The sequence below is a fragment of the Typopeltis vanoorti genome, chromosome 14, assembly GCF_054136105.1.
Source record: "Typopeltis vanoorti isolate ZY-2024b chromosome 14, IOZ_Tvanoo_1.0, whole genome shotgun sequence".
NCBI lineage: Eukaryota > Metazoa > Arthropoda > Arachnida > Uropygi > Thelyphonidae > Typopeltis > Typopeltis vanoorti.
In genome coordinates, this window is record NC_143562.1 from 87,356,839 (window position 1) to 87,376,334 (window position 19,496).

Consider the following 19,496-nt stretch of genomic DNA (forward strand, 5'->3'; position numbering starts at 1 on the left):
ACCCCTTGAGGGTACATGGCAGGAATTTGATGATGATGATGATGATATTTTTTTTTTTTTTTTTTTTTTTTTTTTTTTTTTTTTTTTTAGGAAAGTTATTGACCTTTTTAGTTATCTTACACCAGCTACTTAGGTGGCGCTTTTTGGAATTGTCAGTTAGTGTTTAATTTTTGTGCCTAATTGTACTGAAGATGCCTGTGACACACAGGCGAAAATTATACTATTAAATAATATTTCTACGTGAGTTTTTCCGTTATTTATTATGTATAGTTATGAAAAAAGTACAGGAAGATGGTTTAATGTTAAATCTGGTGTCAGACAAGGATGTACATTATCCCTTCTGTTATTCATTATCTATGTGGATCACATTATGAAGAAAAGTGGGATTAAACATGATATCAAAATTGGAGATGTTAATCTCAGCTCTTTGCTTTATGTGGAAGATGTTATACTTCTAAATAAATCTGCAACAAGTCTGCAAGATTCCCTGACTAAATTGAATAACTGATGTAATAGATACGGTATGAAAGTCAGCAATAACAAGACAAAGACAATGAAAATGTCAACTTCATTGTGAATGGAGAACCTGTAGAACAAGTAAAACATTTCAGCTACTTAGACACGATATTTATTCAAGATGGTAAATTGAATATGGAAATAGACAACAGAATTAGCAAAACTGGTATAATATGGTATGGTAGGAAGTCAACTGAATAAATTTATATGGAATAAGAGAGAAATTAGTCAAAACACTAAATTAGCTGAATACAAGACAGTGTTTAAACCAATTTTAACTTATGAATCTGAGAGCTGGGTTAGAAGAAAAACACTTGATCAAAGACTAGAGACTGCTGATATGAGAGCCTGAGAAAGATTAGGGGTGTGAACAGATGGCATCAATGGCAATATCATATTAAAAAAGGGGATATTAGGAAAGAACTTGACATTGTTAGCATCCAGGAATGTGTTAGCAGAGCTAATCTCAGGTGGTGTGGTCACTTAAACAGAATGAGAGAGGAAAGATTTGCAAAACAAGTGTTCTCTGCCAGGTTGGCAGGAAAAAGACCCAGAGGAAGACCAAGATATATTTGTTTTTTTATCTTTTCTCATGTTGGGTCACTCAACATTTTATTTTTACCATTGCTCTGTAGTAGAACTCTCATTTTGGCTTTTAACAATGAGTGTGTGAATAACAGACTGTATTCTCCATTGTGGATAATAGATATATTCTTACGTATATCTTTACAAAATACTTTTATTAGTTCCACATCTCATCAGAATTCCAGATTTATATAAGCATTTCATGAATGTATCCAAGAGATAAAGCTTTTTCTTATTGCATTATATCTGCTGAACACCATCAGGCTCTTCCAGCACATTGTTTAGATAAGACCTTAATTTTATTTGGCAGTAAAATTCAATAAAAGATAATTTTTTTTTTTTTGGTCTTTTACTGAATATTCAATATAATATTCAGTAAAAGACCAAAGGATGTAGCAGAGGCATGGCAAGCTGGCTACATTATTTGCCAGTAACTTTCATGAGCAGGAGAAAGTCTACAAACTGAGATAGTGCTACTGCATACGGGACAACCGACGCACCTACTCGAAGACCACATAGAGTAGGTGAGAAATCAGCAATGTGGTCAGCCAAGGATGTGAAACGTAGCCATCCTCAACATAAGATCACTATACCGACCTGGAAAATTCCAATTAGTCCAGGAAAATTTAAAAAGACTGAAATGGAGTATTTTAGGTTTATCAGAGACACATTGGTGCAGAGATGGATTCATGGATTTACCAGAAGGAAGACTGTACTTCTCAGGAAGAAAAGATACATACATACATACATACATACATACATACATACACAGAAAAGGAGTTGCATTATTAATTGAAAAGAAACTTACACACTCAGTAATTGAAATAAACCCGGTGTCTCCTAGAATAATCACAGCCAAACTTCAAGCAAAAGAAAAAGGTCAAACAATTAAAATAATCCAAATATATGCACCAGACAGTAACCATTCAGAGGAAGAAATAGAAAATTTCTATGAAGAACTACAACAGGAAATAGATAATCCCAAAAATAGAGAACTCATGATAGTGATGGGAGATTTTAATGCTAAAATAGGACAGTTCACAGCAGACAAAAAATATGTGATGGGGAAATTTGGATATGGAGAGCTTAACGACAGAGGAGAACAATTACTCCACTTCTATAAAGCAAACAATCTAATGATTACAAACACATTGTTCTATCAACGCCCTAATAATAAATATACATGGACATCCCCAGATGGTAATATAAAGAACTGCATAGACTATATCATCATAAACAAACAATGGAAAAGATCAGTAAATAATGTACGAACATTAAGAAGTTTTGATTTTGACACTGACCATGAAATATTAACTGCCAAAGTGAAGATAAAATTCAACAGGAAAAACAATATCAGAAAAGAAGAAAACATCAACCTATCAAAACTAAAAGATAGCTCAAGCAGAAGTCGATTTCTAGAACAGATGCGCTTGAAATTAAAACCCTCCATCTTCCAGAACAGCAGAAAATACTAGGAAGAAGGAAAAGAAACAGTGTTATCAATTGCAAAAGACACTCTAGGTTCCAAACCCAAAATTAACAAACAGTAATTAACCCAAGAAATCATAGCTACCATAAAAAAAAGGCCAAGATACTTGTAAACCAACAAAACAATGAAGAGAACAGAGAAAAATACAGAGCACTAAAAAATAAAGTTGATAACCTATGCAAAAAAGCCAAAGAAAAATGGTTAGAAGATAAAGCTAAGAAATGCCAAGAAGCATACCAACAAAACAACCTAAAAGTTTTCCATGATACTGTAAGAGAAATTACAAAGGAATTTTCAGCAAAAGCAGTAACAATGATAAACAACAAGATGACTGAAACCGGGAATATTGAATATATAAGAAAAATCTGGTCAAACCATTTTAAGACTATCTTCCACCAAGGAAACAAAACTACGATGCCAACAATAGAAGAAAATAATGATCACCCAAAAATTTTAGAAGAAGTAGTTAGATACGCAATAAAACAGATGAATAACAATAAAGCACCAGGCATTGATACTATCCCTACAGAACTGTGGTCATATGGAGGCAGCATATCAATAGAATATTTAACAACCCTATTCAATCAAATACTACAAACAGGAGAGATCCCAGATGACTGGAGAACTGGAAAGATTATCCCAATATACAAGAAGGGAGACAAAAGAGACTGCAGAAATTACAGACCAATCAATTTACTCCCTCACACCTATAAAATATTCATAAGAATTATACAAAATAGATTAAAAAACACCTATGAAGAAATGATAGGCATAGAACAAGCTGGTTTCCGAGGAAACTATTCAACAATAGACCAAATTTTCACATTGCACCAACTAGCAGAGCTCAGCTGGGAAGACCATAAAGAACTATATTGTTGTTTTGTGGACTTTAAACAAGCTTTCGATAACATCAACAAAGAAATCCTTCTTAAAATTCTACTAGAAAAAGTAATAGACAAATATATAATACAGTTTCTGATAAAATATTACTCTAAGACAAATGCAATAATTAAAAAGGACACACTCACAACAGAACCCATAGAGATCCAAAAAGGAGTAATGCAAGGATGCCCATTATCCCCATGCTTATTCAACATATATCTAGAAGAAGTTGTAAAGAAGGCAATAGACAGTGAGCCTGGAATCAATGTCAATGGTTTAAACATAAATAATATCAAATATGCAGATGATCTCGTCCTTCTTGCAGGAACCCCAAATGAACTACAAAAGTTGATCAACAAGCTAAACGAAACCTGTAAAACATATGACATGACAATAAATATACAAAAGACAAAAGTGATGAAAATTAGGAGGAACGGAACTACCATCTCAGCCACTCTAAACGGAAAACGAATTGAACGAGTAGACAACTTCATATACTTTGGATCAAAACTAACAAACAATAGATTAACTCAAAACAATCAAACACAGAATAGCGATAGGATGGACCACCATGGGAAAATTACAGAAAATCTGGAAAACAAACAAGATATCCAAGCAAGCCAAAATCAAATTATATGAAGCAATAATTATACCAACAGTCATCTATGGAGCAGAAGCGTGGACAGTTAAAAAAAGAGAGGAGAAAAAACTGCTGGCATTTGAAATGAAATGCTTAAGAAAAATAAATAGAACAAGTTGGATAGAAAAGAAAACAAACATCACAATCAGATAAGAACTATTATATAAAAAGACAATAATAGAAAAAATTAGAAAACAACAACTGAGATGGTTTGGACACACTGTACGCATGGACGTACAGTGTGTCCAAGGCGTTAGGAAGTCTGTCACAGACAGACTTCCTAACGCCCTAATCAGTACTTTTCCAACTGAAAAAAGAAGACTGGGAAGACCAAGAATTACCTGGCTGAAATTAATAAAGAACATCTCAGGATGCAGAACATATAAGGAACTTTTTTGAACAGCAAGGAATAGAGAAGACTGGAAGATCCTGCTCAAGAGAAGACTCAACCCGTCTTAGATGGAAGAGAAGAAGAAGAAGAAGTAAAATTCAGGACCAGAAAGAAAGCTTCACAGCAGGCTTATTGGTCTCACTAGCTGACATTTATGTGACAGCTTTTGATCAAATGGTCCTAAAAAGAACTACCTGAAATCAACAAAAATCAATAGATAAGATAAATTTAAACAGTGTTTATTATTACACACACACATACACACACACACACACACACACACACACACACACACACACACACACACACACACACACACACACACACAAAAGATTGCAGATAATTGATGTGTGTGTGTGTGCGTGCGTGCATGTGTGTGTACACAAGAGGTTGACGAGAAAGGAATCTAATGATATGTTTCTTGAACAGCTAGATGAAATAAAAGAGTAATATATGCATAGAGAGAGAGAGAGAGAGAAAAACAAGTTATATTATAGTTCAAACAGTGTGCAAAATTAACTCTGATTTGGTCAACCATTAGTATACTGGCCTGACCTCTGGTGGGGAGGGAAAACACTACATCAAAGCATGCGTGTGTGTGTGTGTGTGTGTGTGTGTGTGTGTGTGTGTGTGTGTGTGTGTGTGTGTGTGTGTGTGTGTGTGTGTGTGTGTGTGTACACAAGAGATTTATGAGAAAGGAATCTAATGATATGTTTCTTGAACAGCTAGATGAAATAAAAGAGTAATAACACACAAAGAGAGAGAGAAAGAGAAAAACAAGTTATATTATAGTTCAAACAGTGTGCAAAATTAACACTGATTTGGTCAACCATTAGTATACTAGCCTGACCTCTGGTGGGGAGGAAAAACACTACATCAAAGCTATATCCTGTTTTACATGTCTAGAGATCAAATTCATACCATTAATAACAAAGTAAAAGTGGTAGCCTAATCAGTATTCAAAATAATGACTGAGATTTGTTAATAACAAAGCACTGCTAAGATCCTGGGGTACTAATTCTTATGGCCTGTTAGAATAAGAGGTTATGTGGGTTGAATATATGTCATTCGTATTCTTGAGATTTTTTTGATTATCATTATTGTTGTAGTTAGAGTAACTGTTGATTAGAATTTCAAAGGCTTTTTTAAATTTGACCCCATACTAAGTTTTGGTGCGATGTAAGAAACAGGTGCCTTTTCTGTCAGTTCTGTGTAGAGTATCCAGGGTATGATCAGAAATGCCACATTTACCATAGTTATTAAATTTAATGTGTCATTTATGTTCCTTTTTCTGGGTAGGAATCATGCATCCAGTTTCACCTATTCAAGGTAAGTTACAAGTGTGTTGAATACAAAACACTTTAGGATGGACTACAATAGAAAGGGAATCCTTGGAGGCATTGAATAAGTTCTTTAATTTTATGGGAGGTTTAAAAGTAGCATTAAGGTTGTATTTGTTTAGTAGTCTTTTTATTTTATCCATTATTCCTTTAATGTATGGAATGTAAATTTATTGTAATTTAGTTTATTTTTAGATGCAATCTTGTGAAGACTTTCAAAGGTCATATTTTTGCTGTAGCCATTTTTTAGAAAAAAGTATTGATGATAATATTTTATTCCTGCTTAAGCTCTTGTCCTTTTTATATTTATATCTCTATTTTTAGTATGTTAATGACAACCTAGTTTTATGTGTTTGATAGTGGTAAGAGTTGACATGTATGTATTGGCTGGTATGTGTAGACTTATGGCATACAGTTAAGGAAAGACTGCCCGGGGGAAGATATGTGATAAGTATATCCAGAAATTGACGTTTGTTTTAATTTTAAATTTTAACGCTGAATTGCAAGTGGTTGTTCTAATTGGTCATAATAATTAGGACCATAGTACTCTAGAATCTTAGCATAAATCTTAGCTTTCATTTGAAATACTATTAGGCTTCCATTTTTGCTGTATCATTAATGGTAATATGAATTTAATCTCTGGGCATGTAAAACAGGATGTAGTTTTGGTGTAGTGGTTTTTTTTTCATCATTTTTTTTTTTTTCCCAACTGTTATTACCATGATGGTATGGTAACAGTTGAATAAATTTGTGTTACTTTGGCATACTGTTTGAATTGTTATGTAACTTATTTCTCTCTCTCTCTCTCTCTCTCTCTCTCTCTATGTGTGTGTGTCCCTTCAGATGATGGTGACTTTAATATAAAAGTTGAAATGTTGGGAAATTAAAGACAATTATTATTCTTAAGATGGTAAAACATCTTAAGCGTATCAAAGTCTTCATAATTTTACCCAAATGATATTTGGAGATTTAGATATTATCAGAAGTAAGGAAAAGTAAAGTGTCATCTTTCTAATCAGAAAAGCCTGTGTTTTAGTAGATCGAAGTAGAATGTCATGCTCATCCCACCTGCACATAGTAAGGAGGTCAGAGTTTGAGGCATTGGTTAAGTAAGCTCTTGAAGCTTTAAATGATTATGAACTACAAAGTTTGTCAGTGAAAAAGAGGAATGAAATGTATTGTCATCAGCAAAGCTATGAATAGAATTTGAGATCAGTGAGAGCAGGTGAAAAGGTTGGGTACGCCAGCATTTGTGGGTAATTCTCGAAGGTTCTAGGACATTTGATCATGGCTTGTGTCCAAAGATGGCTAGGAGATAGGCTGTAGATCAAAAGGCACTAAGCTTGCCTCCTGTCCAAATGTCAGTTGAGCCTTCTATTCTTCTGTTTCTACCTCTCTCATATCCTGAAGATTTCGCGGTATCAGTCTTTTCCTCCATTATAGACAACTAAGGCAGATTTCTTGCCACCATTCCAGAAATTCTCCATAGCATGCCTTCCCTGATCTTTCATCAGAAGGAAATCATAAATTGCCTTATAACAAGTCATGCCTTGATGGTATCCCTCCAGTAGTTGCACCAAAAGCTTGTTCTCCAGAACTACCACCCATTTTATATCACCTGTACTAGCTGTCATACTCAATTGGCATCTGTCGTGTAGCTTGAAAGCATGTTTTTACTCAGCTCATTCCCAAACTATATAATCCATTTATAAAATATTAATACCAGAAACACTTATGTTTAATATTTTTATTGTAAAATTTTCAGCTAAGTTTCATAGCCATTGTCAATACAGTTATAGGAAAACTCAAAAAAAAAGAACAATTTAATTGAAAGTATGTGATATTATGTGCAATATTGGCTACAGGAGAATAGCTCCATCTGCACACAATAAATTAATTTAGTTAATTAATTATTTTAAATTATAAACAAAATCATCATCATCATCAAATTCCTGCCATGTACCCTCAAGGGGTGTACAGGATATGATAGTACTACATGAAAAAATTACATCATTATTAATTTACTGCCTACAATTTTCCTCCAAATCAGTCTGATACTTGTCAAGACTCCAACATTATCAGTTCTTATATTTCTATCGTCTAAAGCACTTTGTACAGTATCAATCCACCTATATCTTGGTCTTCCTGTAGGTCGTTTTGCTGCCAACCTGGCAGAGAACACTTGTTTTGCTAATCTTTCCTCGCCCATTCTGTTTAAGTGACCATACCACCTGAGATTAGCTCTGCTAACACATTCCTGGATACTGACAATGTCAAGTTCTTTCTTAATATCCTCGTTTTTAATATGATATTGCCATTGATGCCATCTGTTCACGCCTATAATCTTTCTCAGGACTCTCATATCTGTGGTCTCTAGTCTTTGGTAAAATGTTTTACTTCTGACCCAGCTTTCAGATCCATAAGTTAAAACTGGTTTGAACACTGTCTTGTATACAGCTAATTTAGTGTTTTGACTAATTTCTCTCTTATTCCATATGAATTTATTCAATTGACTTCCCACCATACCAGCTTTGCTTATTCTGTTGTCTATTTCTATATTTAATTTACCATCTTCAGTAAAAATCGTGCCTAAGTAGCTGAAATGTTTTACTTGTTCCACAGGTTCTCCATTCACAATACAGTTGACATTTTCAGTAATTCTGCCTATTTTCATTGTCTTTGTCTTTTTATTGCTGACCTTCATACCATATCTATTACAACAGCTATTCAATTTAGTCAGAGAATCTTGCAGACTTGTAGCAGATTTATTTAGAAGTATAACATCATCTGCATAAAGCAAAGAGCTGACATTAACATCTCCAATTTTGATATCATGTTTAATACCACTTTCCTTCATAATGTGATCCATATAGATAATGAATAACAGAGGGGATAATGTACATCCTTGTCTCACACCAGATTTAACATTAAAACATCTTCCTGTACTTCCTTCAATTCTAACTGCTGACTTACAACTCAAATAAAGACTAAGTATTGCTTGATATAATGCCCCATTGACACAATATAACTGCAGCGTATTGAATAGCTTCTCTCTTGGCACCTTGTCATATGCCTTTTCCAGATCGACAAAACTTAAATACAGATCTTTGTTATATTCCCATGCTTTCTCGACTATTTGTCGTAAAGTGAAGATCTGATCCTGACAGCCTCTATTTGGCCTGAATCCTGCTTGTTCTTCACCAAGCTTTTCTTCCACAATTCTTCTCAACCGTTTCTCAAGTATACTTGCATAGATCTTGCCAGGAACACTCAGTAGGGAAATACCTCTGTAATTCTCACATGCAGTTTTATTTCCCTTTTTATATATGGGTACTATGAGAGCTCTACTGAAGTCATCGGGAATTCGTCCCTCTGTCCAGGCTTTCTGAATTATGCAGTGCAGCCACTGTAAGACTCTTATACCACCATACTTCAGCATTTCTGGTCGAATATCATCTACTCCTGCTGCCTTTCCACATTACAAGCCTTTGATGGCTTTTTCTACTTCTAGTATGGATATGTATTTCTGACTGCATGCCTGGTCAGTGTTTTTTACCACTGTGCTGTCATCACTGCTTGTTTCATTTAGCAGTTTTTCAAAGTAATTACTCCATACTTCAAGGATATCTTTTTCTCCCGTTTTCATGTCACCTTTATCATCTCTAATTCCTTTTACAGCACTCTTTCCTCCATTCCTAAGCTTCTTCAACAACCTCCAGAATATTTTGCCACCTTCTTGATATTTATTTTCTATATTCTTGCCAAAGTCCTCCCATAACTTTTGTTTAGCTAGTTTTACACAGTGTTTAGCATTTTTGCATTTATCTCTATATTCTCTAAGAGCACAAGCTGACTTATTTGACAGGAACTTTTGGTATGCTTTCTTCTTTTCCTTCACTGCCCTCTTTAACTTCCTGTGTCCACCAGGGAGTTCTGATTTTTTTATCCTTACAGATAACCTCACCACATGCCTCTCTGGCAGAATCAATCAATGTTTTCTTCAGAATTTGCCACTGAATCTCCAAGCTTTGATTCCTGTTCTCAAACTCTTTCATTTTTTCTTCAATAATCTTTGTGTATTTTAGCCTACAGTTCACATCTGAGAGCTGCTCAACTTTTATTCGCTTTAAAACTTTCTTACATGTTCTTCTTTTCAATATGAAATTTAATTTTATCCTGCTCAAGACTAAATAGTGATCACTTCCAATTTCAAATCCTCTGTACACTCTGGTGTCCTGCACCAGGGAGAAAACATCACTATCAACAATAACATAGTCAATGAGACTTTTCTTATTCCTTGCTTCTTCTCTCCATGTGAATTTGTGCACATTTTTATGTTGGAACATGGTGTTAGTAATAACCAGTCCATGTCCTGAGCAGAAATCCAACAGATATTTGCCATTATTATTAGCTTTGCTCTTTTCTCCAAATTTTCCCAAAATATTTTTGTATGTCTCACAATCATTTCCTACTCTGCTATTTAGATCCCCAACAAGGACCAACTTTTCATTTTTCATTGTGTCAGTTGCTTTTTCTAAAGCCTCAAAAAATTCCTCCACTTCTACCTTAGTAGAACCTTCTGTGGGACCATAGGCACAAATAAGTCTCATTGTCCAGTTCCCCATTCTTATATTTGCCCACATTACTCTACTTGAGACTGACTGCCATTCAAGAAGATTAGCCTCGTATTTTGTGTTGAATACTATGGCTACTCCTTCTTTTCCTTGATTGTCATTGCCTGAATATAACATTTTGTATTTATTGCTCAGAAAGATCTCACCAGTTTTGGTCTTTTTTTGTTTCAGTCACCCCTGTCGATCTGGTACTTATCTAATTCCTCAACTAGCTCCATTTCTTTGCCATTCAGGCTTCTTACGTTGATAGTACCGATCTTTAACTCTGGTGATGTTGAGTTGGGGTTTATTTTCAGATTTGTTCCAGTAGCTGACTTTTCGCTGTTCGCCCTGGTTCCCTGGCAAAAACAACGGGGGCCTTGTTTAACCGGGCGACGCCCCAGGCGGCATGAAATTTTGTCATGTTGTACCATCATTCTATATTTTGGTTTAACCAATAAGAATACAATTTGGTCGGCTAAATCCCAAATTGCCAGCCCATCCTCGTCCGTTCAGTATCCAAGTAGATACCCAACAGGGTGCACCACGAGAAGGTGAGGATTGGACATTAGGTCAGAAGCCCTGGTCGGTTCTCCGCATTCCTTTAAAGGCTATGTGGAGGTCTCCTCTCAGTTATACAGCTTTGACCCTTAAGCAAAATGTAATTACGATTATGGAATGGTGAGTATTGGTTAATATGACTTCCCAAAAGTGAAAAAGTTTTAGGTAGTCATTTTTGTTCAGCTTTCTTTGTAGAGTTTTTCTAGAAGAAAGTAACTTTTATGTAAGACTTTGGTTTTATTCCACTGAATTCTGTGTTTTGTAGATAAAGTGTGGTTTGCTAAACTGGATTTGTTGAGTTCATTAAGAGAAATGCATTCCTGATTTTTTTCGAGATGAATTTGTGCTGATCGACCAGTTTGTTTATCATTTAAAAATAATTAATTAACCAAATCATTTCATTGTAATTTTTTTTTGCATATCTGTTAATGCAGATGAAGCTATTCTCCTGCAGCTGATATTGCAGAATGAATCTATTCGAAATGAATGAGACAAATATATAATCCATTATTTTGTTTACTCTCTATTCCCAGTTTATTCTCTGATTATCATAACATAAAAGATTCATCCTCAACTTCTATTTTTTTTTTTAATTCCTTAAAAAATCCCATTTTTCTGTATGAAATACTTCAAAGAAAAGCAAACCTTACAAAAACAAACTTGCATATATTCTTCCTAGAGTACTATGCTCTCTTTATTTGCACATGTGCCAACATGTCTTTTGGTTTCTTTCTGTTTCAGTCATGAAACTACACAGGTGCATTATTGTGAAGGTGGTTATTTAAAAACAGCATACTCATACACTAAGAAAAACAAGTAAGTTAGTTTCTCATATACATTCACATCTAAAAGTTAATATTTCAAATTATAATCATCATCATCATCATCATATGTATCAAGGATTTAGGCCTAGTATGGCCTGTTCCGGCCTTAGAAGTCATCGTTGAATTGTTTAAGAGGACGTCCTGGTTTTCTTTTTCCTAATGGCTTGTACTTTAAGGCTTGTTTTGGTAATCTTTCTGTTTTCATTCTTTGAACGTGTTCCATCCATCTATGTTTATATTTTTTAATTTGTTAATTTTTAAATTTTAATTTAAATTTTTAAATTATAATTATGGAATCCAGAATTATATCTGTTTCTAATTAAGTCTTTATATTCCTTCAGTTGGAAAACACAAGTTGTCATATGTGCCCTAATGATATGTAAAGAAACAGATAGATTTTGCTATAATAAAAATATGGTTATATCTTTTATGTGCTTTCTTCATAAAGACATCAATAAAAGGACATGGATATCCCCAGATGTACAACATTTAATCTGATTGATCATATACTTATAGATAAAAGAAGAGAGAAAAGATCAGCATCAAGTATTATAATAAATTTAGTTTAATCCTTTATCCAACTATAAGCAAACAAAGTTTGCACCTGAAAATATCTTCAGGACTGAGGTAAGGTGGTACATCCCTTGGCAACTCACAGCAAAGGTGGACCGAGCTCTCATCACTCCTTGTCTCAGTATCTCGCATAATGCAAAGCACATCTCCTTGCAGACATGTATACTGCTATGCATTAAGGGAAGGGCCACTACCAGACTGGTTTTGACCGTTGTATTTGTGAAGCAGGCTCTAAAAATTATGTGCTCCCGAAAGATTGCCCATCTCAGCGTTGTTCCACTCAGTGACAGGCTCACCCCATCACCCAGAAGAACTTCTCAGCATTGGCTCTACCTAGACTGGTTTCGACCTTTATTGAGATCTCGTCAGTAGGAGGCAGACCCAGAGTGGTGATACTAAAGCAGAAGCAATACAGAGGTCATGTTTACCTATACGAGTTGCCAACCGGTGTACCACCTTATTATTAAATTACTCTGGATTTAGAGAAAGATGTTGGAAGTTTATTTTGCACTTGGTTGGACTATTATAAATTTAGTGTAATCCTTTATCCAAGTGTAAGCAAACAAAGTTTGCGTCTGAAAATATCTTCAGGACTGAGGTAAAGTGGTACATTTGGCAACTCTTAGCAAAGGTGGACCAAGTTCTCATCAATCCTTGTCTCATTATCTCTCATAATGCAAAGCATTATGGAGATAATGGACATGCAGAGTATTGTATATTGTAGTAAAGTATCTCCATAATGCAAAGATGAATATTATGGAGAGGCAAAGTATTATGGCGATACTGAGACAAGGAATGATGAAAGCTTGGCCCACCTTTGCTGCGAGTTGCCAAGGGATGTACCACCTTACCTCAGTCCTGAAGATATTTTCAGGTGCAAACTTTGTTTGCTTACACTTGGATAAAGGATTAAACTAAATTTATTATAGTCTAACCAAGTGCAAAATAAACTTCCAACATCAAGTATTATAGTCATAGTGGAGCTTACTGTGATTCAGATCATTATCTGATCAAAATGAAATATATAAGTGCAGAATCACAGAGAAGAAACAAGAAAGAAAGTAAAGAGCACTAAATTTTAATTTTCAGAATCTGAAAGAAATTGAATTTAAAACCTATTTCCAGAACAAAATTCAAGAAAAAATAGCAGCTGAAAATAGAACGAGATATAGAAAGAAGCTGGACATCCATTATATAATGGATTCTGAATACTGCAGAAGAAACTGTGTGATATGAAAACAAGCAAAAGGAAAAGAGATTGGTTTAATGAAGAATGTGCTCAAGCAGTAATAAATAAAGAAGAAAAGAAAGCCTTTAATGAAATGCATGATGCTAAGAAATGAAGAACAAGGTCAATCTTAGATGAGCTTATAATATAATTAAGCAAATTAAAGAAAAATATAAGCCTTGTCTCTAGATATATGCAGAGATGAACAAGGAAACCTTAACAAACAAAGAAATTACTTTGTTAGAAATTTGAATCTTGAATTGCTGAATAAGAACATTATCTCTGGAACTCAAAATTATATACCAACTATTGAAGAAGATGATTCTGTAGAGCTACCATTAAGGCAAGAACTTAACCATATAATACACTCGTTCGAGAATAGCAAATCCCCAGGAATAGATAAAACCCAATCCCTGCAGAGTTACTGAAGCGGTATTCAGAATCCATTATATAATGGATGTCCAGCTTGGGGAGAAACTAGAAGACAAATTATATGAATTTGTTTTAACCATCTGGATAGAAGGAGCAAATGCCAGAGGAATGGAGAAAAAATCGGGTCTGTCCAATACATAAAAAGAATGACAAAACAGTTTGTGGAAATTATAAAGTTATTTCTGTTATGTACAGCATACAAAAAGTATTTACCTCTATTTTGAAGACCATATTAAAAACTTATTTATGGAGAAGATAATTGGTGCCTATCAAGGAGGTTTCAGGGAAGGCAAACCCACTATTGATCAGATACATATAGTTAATTATTAGAGAAATTTTGTGAATTTGATATAAATATTCATTAGATTTTTGTTGATTGCCAACAAGCATATAACAGTATTAATTAGAGGAAAATTATATAAGACTATGATTCACTTACCAAATAAGCTAGTAACAAGGTTAACAATGGAAAATTCAAAAGCATAGGATAAAATACAAAATGATTGACAGAATTCAAATAAAAAATGATTTAAAGATCCCTTTCCAATAACTCAAGGATTAAAATAAGGTAATAATCTTGCTCCAGTACTTTTTACCTTGGCTTTGGAATACATTATTTGTTCATTGTTTATGGAGGCCTGAAGTGGCTTGAAAAAGTTCCATCTTGTTTATCTCTAAAGCAGGGTTTTCCAATTATTTAAAAAAATAAAATACAAGAAAGTATAATTGTAATTAATAAAAATAGCCTTCTAGTTTTACATATGCCTCTTCTTAATCAAGCTCTGTCTCACATGAATTATCACCTTTCAGGTTAAAACTGCATGATCACTTTTGCTAAGAAAGCATGGAAATGCTTTCTTCTTCTGTCTGTTTTTCCATAGTTGAAATAATTGGTAATGATTTTATTTTATTTTGTATGATGATACAATGGCTGTGAGTCCCTTTTATGGGGCAGTAAGGCACCACCTCAATTCCCCCCCCCCCTATTTTATCTGGGCTCAGGACCGTCATAGCTGATGAATCTGGCTTATGGCTGGGAGGGACTGTTTCTTAAGTGTTCCTGACTGTAATCTGTGTATGTTGAATTATTCAGTTGAATTTGACAATTTATACCATTATGTATAAATGTTTTATCTATAAACTCTTAAGTGATATCTCATATGTAAAAAAATGTTTTTTTTTACTGAAATTATTCATGTCAAATATTGGGAAATTTAAAGTAATTATTCCTAACATGGTTGTAGTCTTCATAATTTTACTGATATGGATTCATATCAAAATTTCTGGAACAGAAAACTACATAGACACTCAGTGAAGACACAAAACAAAAAGAATGTATATTGTTAAAGTACCTATGATAATCCAGTGTTAAAGGTTTAATGGAGTGACACAGCACTAGGAATGAATTAAAAAGTAGTATTTAGATATATTTTTATGTGAATCTCACACATAAAAGGTTTTATAGCTAGTGATATATTAGTATTCTGGGTGGACTAAGAGTTATATGCAGGTTAAAAAAACTGCATGATCACTTTTGCCAGTTGGAGATAATAATAAATTCTCTTTTAAAGACCATACATGGAACTTTTTAGAGAGAGAGAGAGAGAGGTGCTTTCTACTTAGCCAACCTGGCCAGCAGAAGAAAAATATATATATATATATATATATATATAATAATTTTAGAAAAATATTGCTCCCACAGGATACCATGTGTGGGCAGGTACATACATATTTTGATAATGGTAGTGCATCGCAAGAAGACCTTGAGTGAGCAAATAACTTTGAAATCAGACTTAATTAATCTCTGCCTGCAGCAAAGAGTAATCAGTAAATAAATACAGCACATTCTACAAAACAGGTTCTATCTATGAAAATCAAATAATCTTCAACCAAATAATGAGTGAGAATTAAAATAAAATATGCTATTACAGTGTTAGCCCGAAAGAGATCACCTTCAAAATTGCTTTAATCGATGTTGTCATCATTTATTGATTGTTAAATGGATTGTCAGGGATGGATCTGGGAGTAGGGAGGAGACAAACCACATAACAATTATACATCACAGTAACAAATTAGAAATAAAAATGTTAAAATAACAATGGTAAGTGTATCACATTTTAAGAGTATTAACCTTGTAGTTCTTTCAGTTTAGTTGCATGCTCTCATCAAATATAAATTTAAAATTTGGCTTCTATTAGTTGATGCAACTGAAGCTTTTTTTTAAGAATATTGTATCAAAATAACCTACAAAAAAGAAATAGGTTTAAAAATGATTTTTGTTATAAGATAAAATACACATATCATTTTGGAAATTTCTGGGATAGAAGTACATATGAGCGTGGTAATTTACAAAGGTTCTGTCTTATAAGCCAACTTTTATTGGCTTATAAGATAGAAGCTTCAGAAATATTTTTGAATTTTCTAACTGAATAGTGTAAATGTAAATATTCTTAGTCGCTGAAATAAAAATAGAAGTTGCAGAATTATAGCTTTACTATTTGATTAAATAGTATGCATTGAAATTTCAAATAAAACAGTAATTCATTTTCCTAAGCCAACTGATTATGAAGGGTCTTTTTTTTTTTTTTCATAAGATTTTGATAGAAATCATATTTGGCTCTGCTGTTAAAATTTCTTTACTAAACTTTTTAAGGACTTTTATGAAACTTTATGAATGTATAAAGAAATATAACAAGAATGCAACAGGGAGTGAAAGTCATTACTGCATTTATTAGGTTTTTAATTTGTAAATTACAAACTTAGATTTTCTTCCTTCCACGAAACAGATTATCCACCTTAAGAACAATCCAGTTATTCCTGCTCCACCACTTGCCCTTGAATGTTATGGAATGTTATATAAATTTCATAAATTTATATAGAATTTGTCATTTGTGTAGCACTTTCGAAGTCTGACACCAAAGCTGAGTACATAATTAATACAGTGATAGTATATTTCACATTGTAATGTAATTCTTTCATCTCCATCCCCAAATGTTTAGATTGTTTTTTGAGTAGAAGTTGAAATTCCAATTTTCAGTAGACATTTGCTTAGGTAAAGTGGTATAAAATAGTATATATATTGGAAAAATATTGCTTTGTATTTATTGACTTTAATTTAGAAGCCATGTATATTTTTTTTTATTTTTTATATTAGGAGCAGCTTCGAGAAGAATACATAACACATCTGATTTCCTCAACCCAACCTATTTCAAGAATTAAACTGGCAGTGTTTGGACATAGCGGTGTTGGTAAAACCACATTATTGGATTCGCTGAAGTGTGGATATTTTAGTAGTTGGTTCCGAAGGTCAAAATCATCTTCTGCATCATCAGTGTCAAGTACTACTGGAAGATCAAAACTTAGTAATAACACTTTTGCGAAAAGAGTCTTCCCACTTTTGTTTAGCTGCATTCATGCTCTTTCCTTGTATTTATTATTATTATTTTTTTTTTTTGGAAATTCATTCAGAAAAATTTTAGCATTTTATAACTAGATTATTTAGCATAAATAAATATGCTAAGTTATCTCAAAAAAACAATTTTCATTGCAAGTGATTCGACAAGAAGTGGCCTGTGATAGAATAAGTTTTTTGGTAGTAAAAAAATTAAATTGAATAACTTGCTTGTAGAAAAAATAATGAAAATGATATTAAATATGTGCATATTTAATTTTTAATAGGTATGCAGACTTCCCGATCTGGTTCTGAAACAAGTAATGATGATCTTTCTTTGTCATTTGAAACCAACTATGAAAGCTATACAAGAGGCATTGATATTCACCAAGTTACTATCTCTGGTAATTAAATAAAATACTTTTTTATTTTATTTTTAAACCTTATGATGATCAAAGATATTTTACAAAGTATTAGTATTAAAATAAATATTTTAATACTAATGCAGTAGGCCTTTGATTTATGCCAGAGTTAGGTTCCTGTAGATGCTAGCATAAAGGAAACCAAATTATAACATATTTCACTGAGATACAGTCCAGATATATGAAAATTGAGACTTTCATACAATAATACAAAAATTTCAATATTTTAAACATTTTATATATATATATATGCATGAAAATCAAATTTTTTTGTCATTCATGCCTACCTAGTTACTGTATAATATACAGTAACTAGGTAGGCATTATTGATGATGAGAAGGACCTGGTTGAAGATCGACTGGCTTATTTTCTTCCATTTTTGGATCCATTGGAGGCTCCAGATTTCTTTTCAAAATAAGAAAGGAAGGGGCTGTTTGCATTTGTTGACTCCTTTTGTTCTGTAAAACATGGTAGCAACATTGCAACAGTATATTGACTCCTCTTGTAATTGAATAGCTTCATTCCCAATCAGAATCAATGCCACCTGACGTCTGCAGGTATCTCAGTCTCAACTAGAATTGTTGCAAGTGATGGGTCTTGTAGATCGTAAAATGAACTTCTTGTTCTTGCTGTTCATTAGTCAGCTGTGCAGCCCAATCATCTAGTTTGCTATGTAAGAAACTGAAAATGGTACCAACTCAACCACATTATCAGGCTCAATGTTGTCAAGCCCTGTCTCCTGAACAACTTCAGCAACTTTATTTGCAATCTGTAGCAGCACTTCCTCAAATCCCCTGAAATCATGTATATACTCCATTCATGCAAGTTGATGTGACTTCTTTCCAAGCAGCATCTATGTTGTTGCTCCTTTTCAGGAGCATCAACATCATGACAAATTTTAAATTTGCTCAGATGCCCTAATCCATTGTTTTTATTTTTTTTAAAAAAAAAAGGAGGTAGTATTTGGGCTGCAGAAATTTAACTTTTATTTTCACAGTCATCCTTATCTCTCCAATGTTTTGTGGATACCCAGGAGTGTTATCCAACAACAGTGCCCTCCTTAGATAATTATTTTCAGCACAGTAATGATGCACAGTTGGACAAAAACGATCTGCACACCATTCTGTAAAGACATCTTGTGTCACCCAAGTCCTTCTGTTTGAAGTTCAAATAATTTACATGTTTGCTTTAATTGAGCCTCTTCATCACCCTTGACATTTTAGAGTAATAGATGACCATTTACTTCAATTTTACAGTTGTTGATACATTTACTGAGAAGAAGAAGAAGAAGAATTAATAGTTCTTGGCTAGTTTAAGTCCAGAAATGTGTTTCTCATCACAAGAACTAAAAGTTCTTGACATCAAAATCTTCCGACAAAGTTCCACTGAAGCTCAAGATATGCCATTGCTCTTATACGGAGGCTGTTCAATAAGTTATAAGACTATATTTATACAGAAAACAGATTACCTTTAATCATCATCATTTACATGGTCTTTTTCGAAGTAACTACCGTGAGATGCGATGCATTTGTCCCAACGTTACATCCACTTCTTAAACACATGTGAAAGTCCGTTTTTTGAGAGTTCTTTCATGAGAGTTCCACTACAC

General features: G+C 33.6%; 1 protein-coding gene across 1 annotated transcript in view; it reads left to right on the top strand.

Annotated features, from left to right (window-relative positions):
- The window catches only part of LOC150099731 (death-associated protein kinase 1-like), a 504,639-nt gene that overhangs the window by 390,290 nt on the left and 94,853 nt on the right, over window positions 1-19,496 (top strand). The window contains exons 20-21 of the mRNA XM_090403485.1: window positions 17,229-17,436; window positions 17,753-17,869. Of these exons, the coding sequence (XP_090259611.1) occupies window positions 17,229-17,436; window positions 17,753-17,869 (325 nt within the window). The remainder of the gene's footprint in view (window positions 1-17,228; window positions 17,437-17,752; window positions 17,870-19,496) is intronic.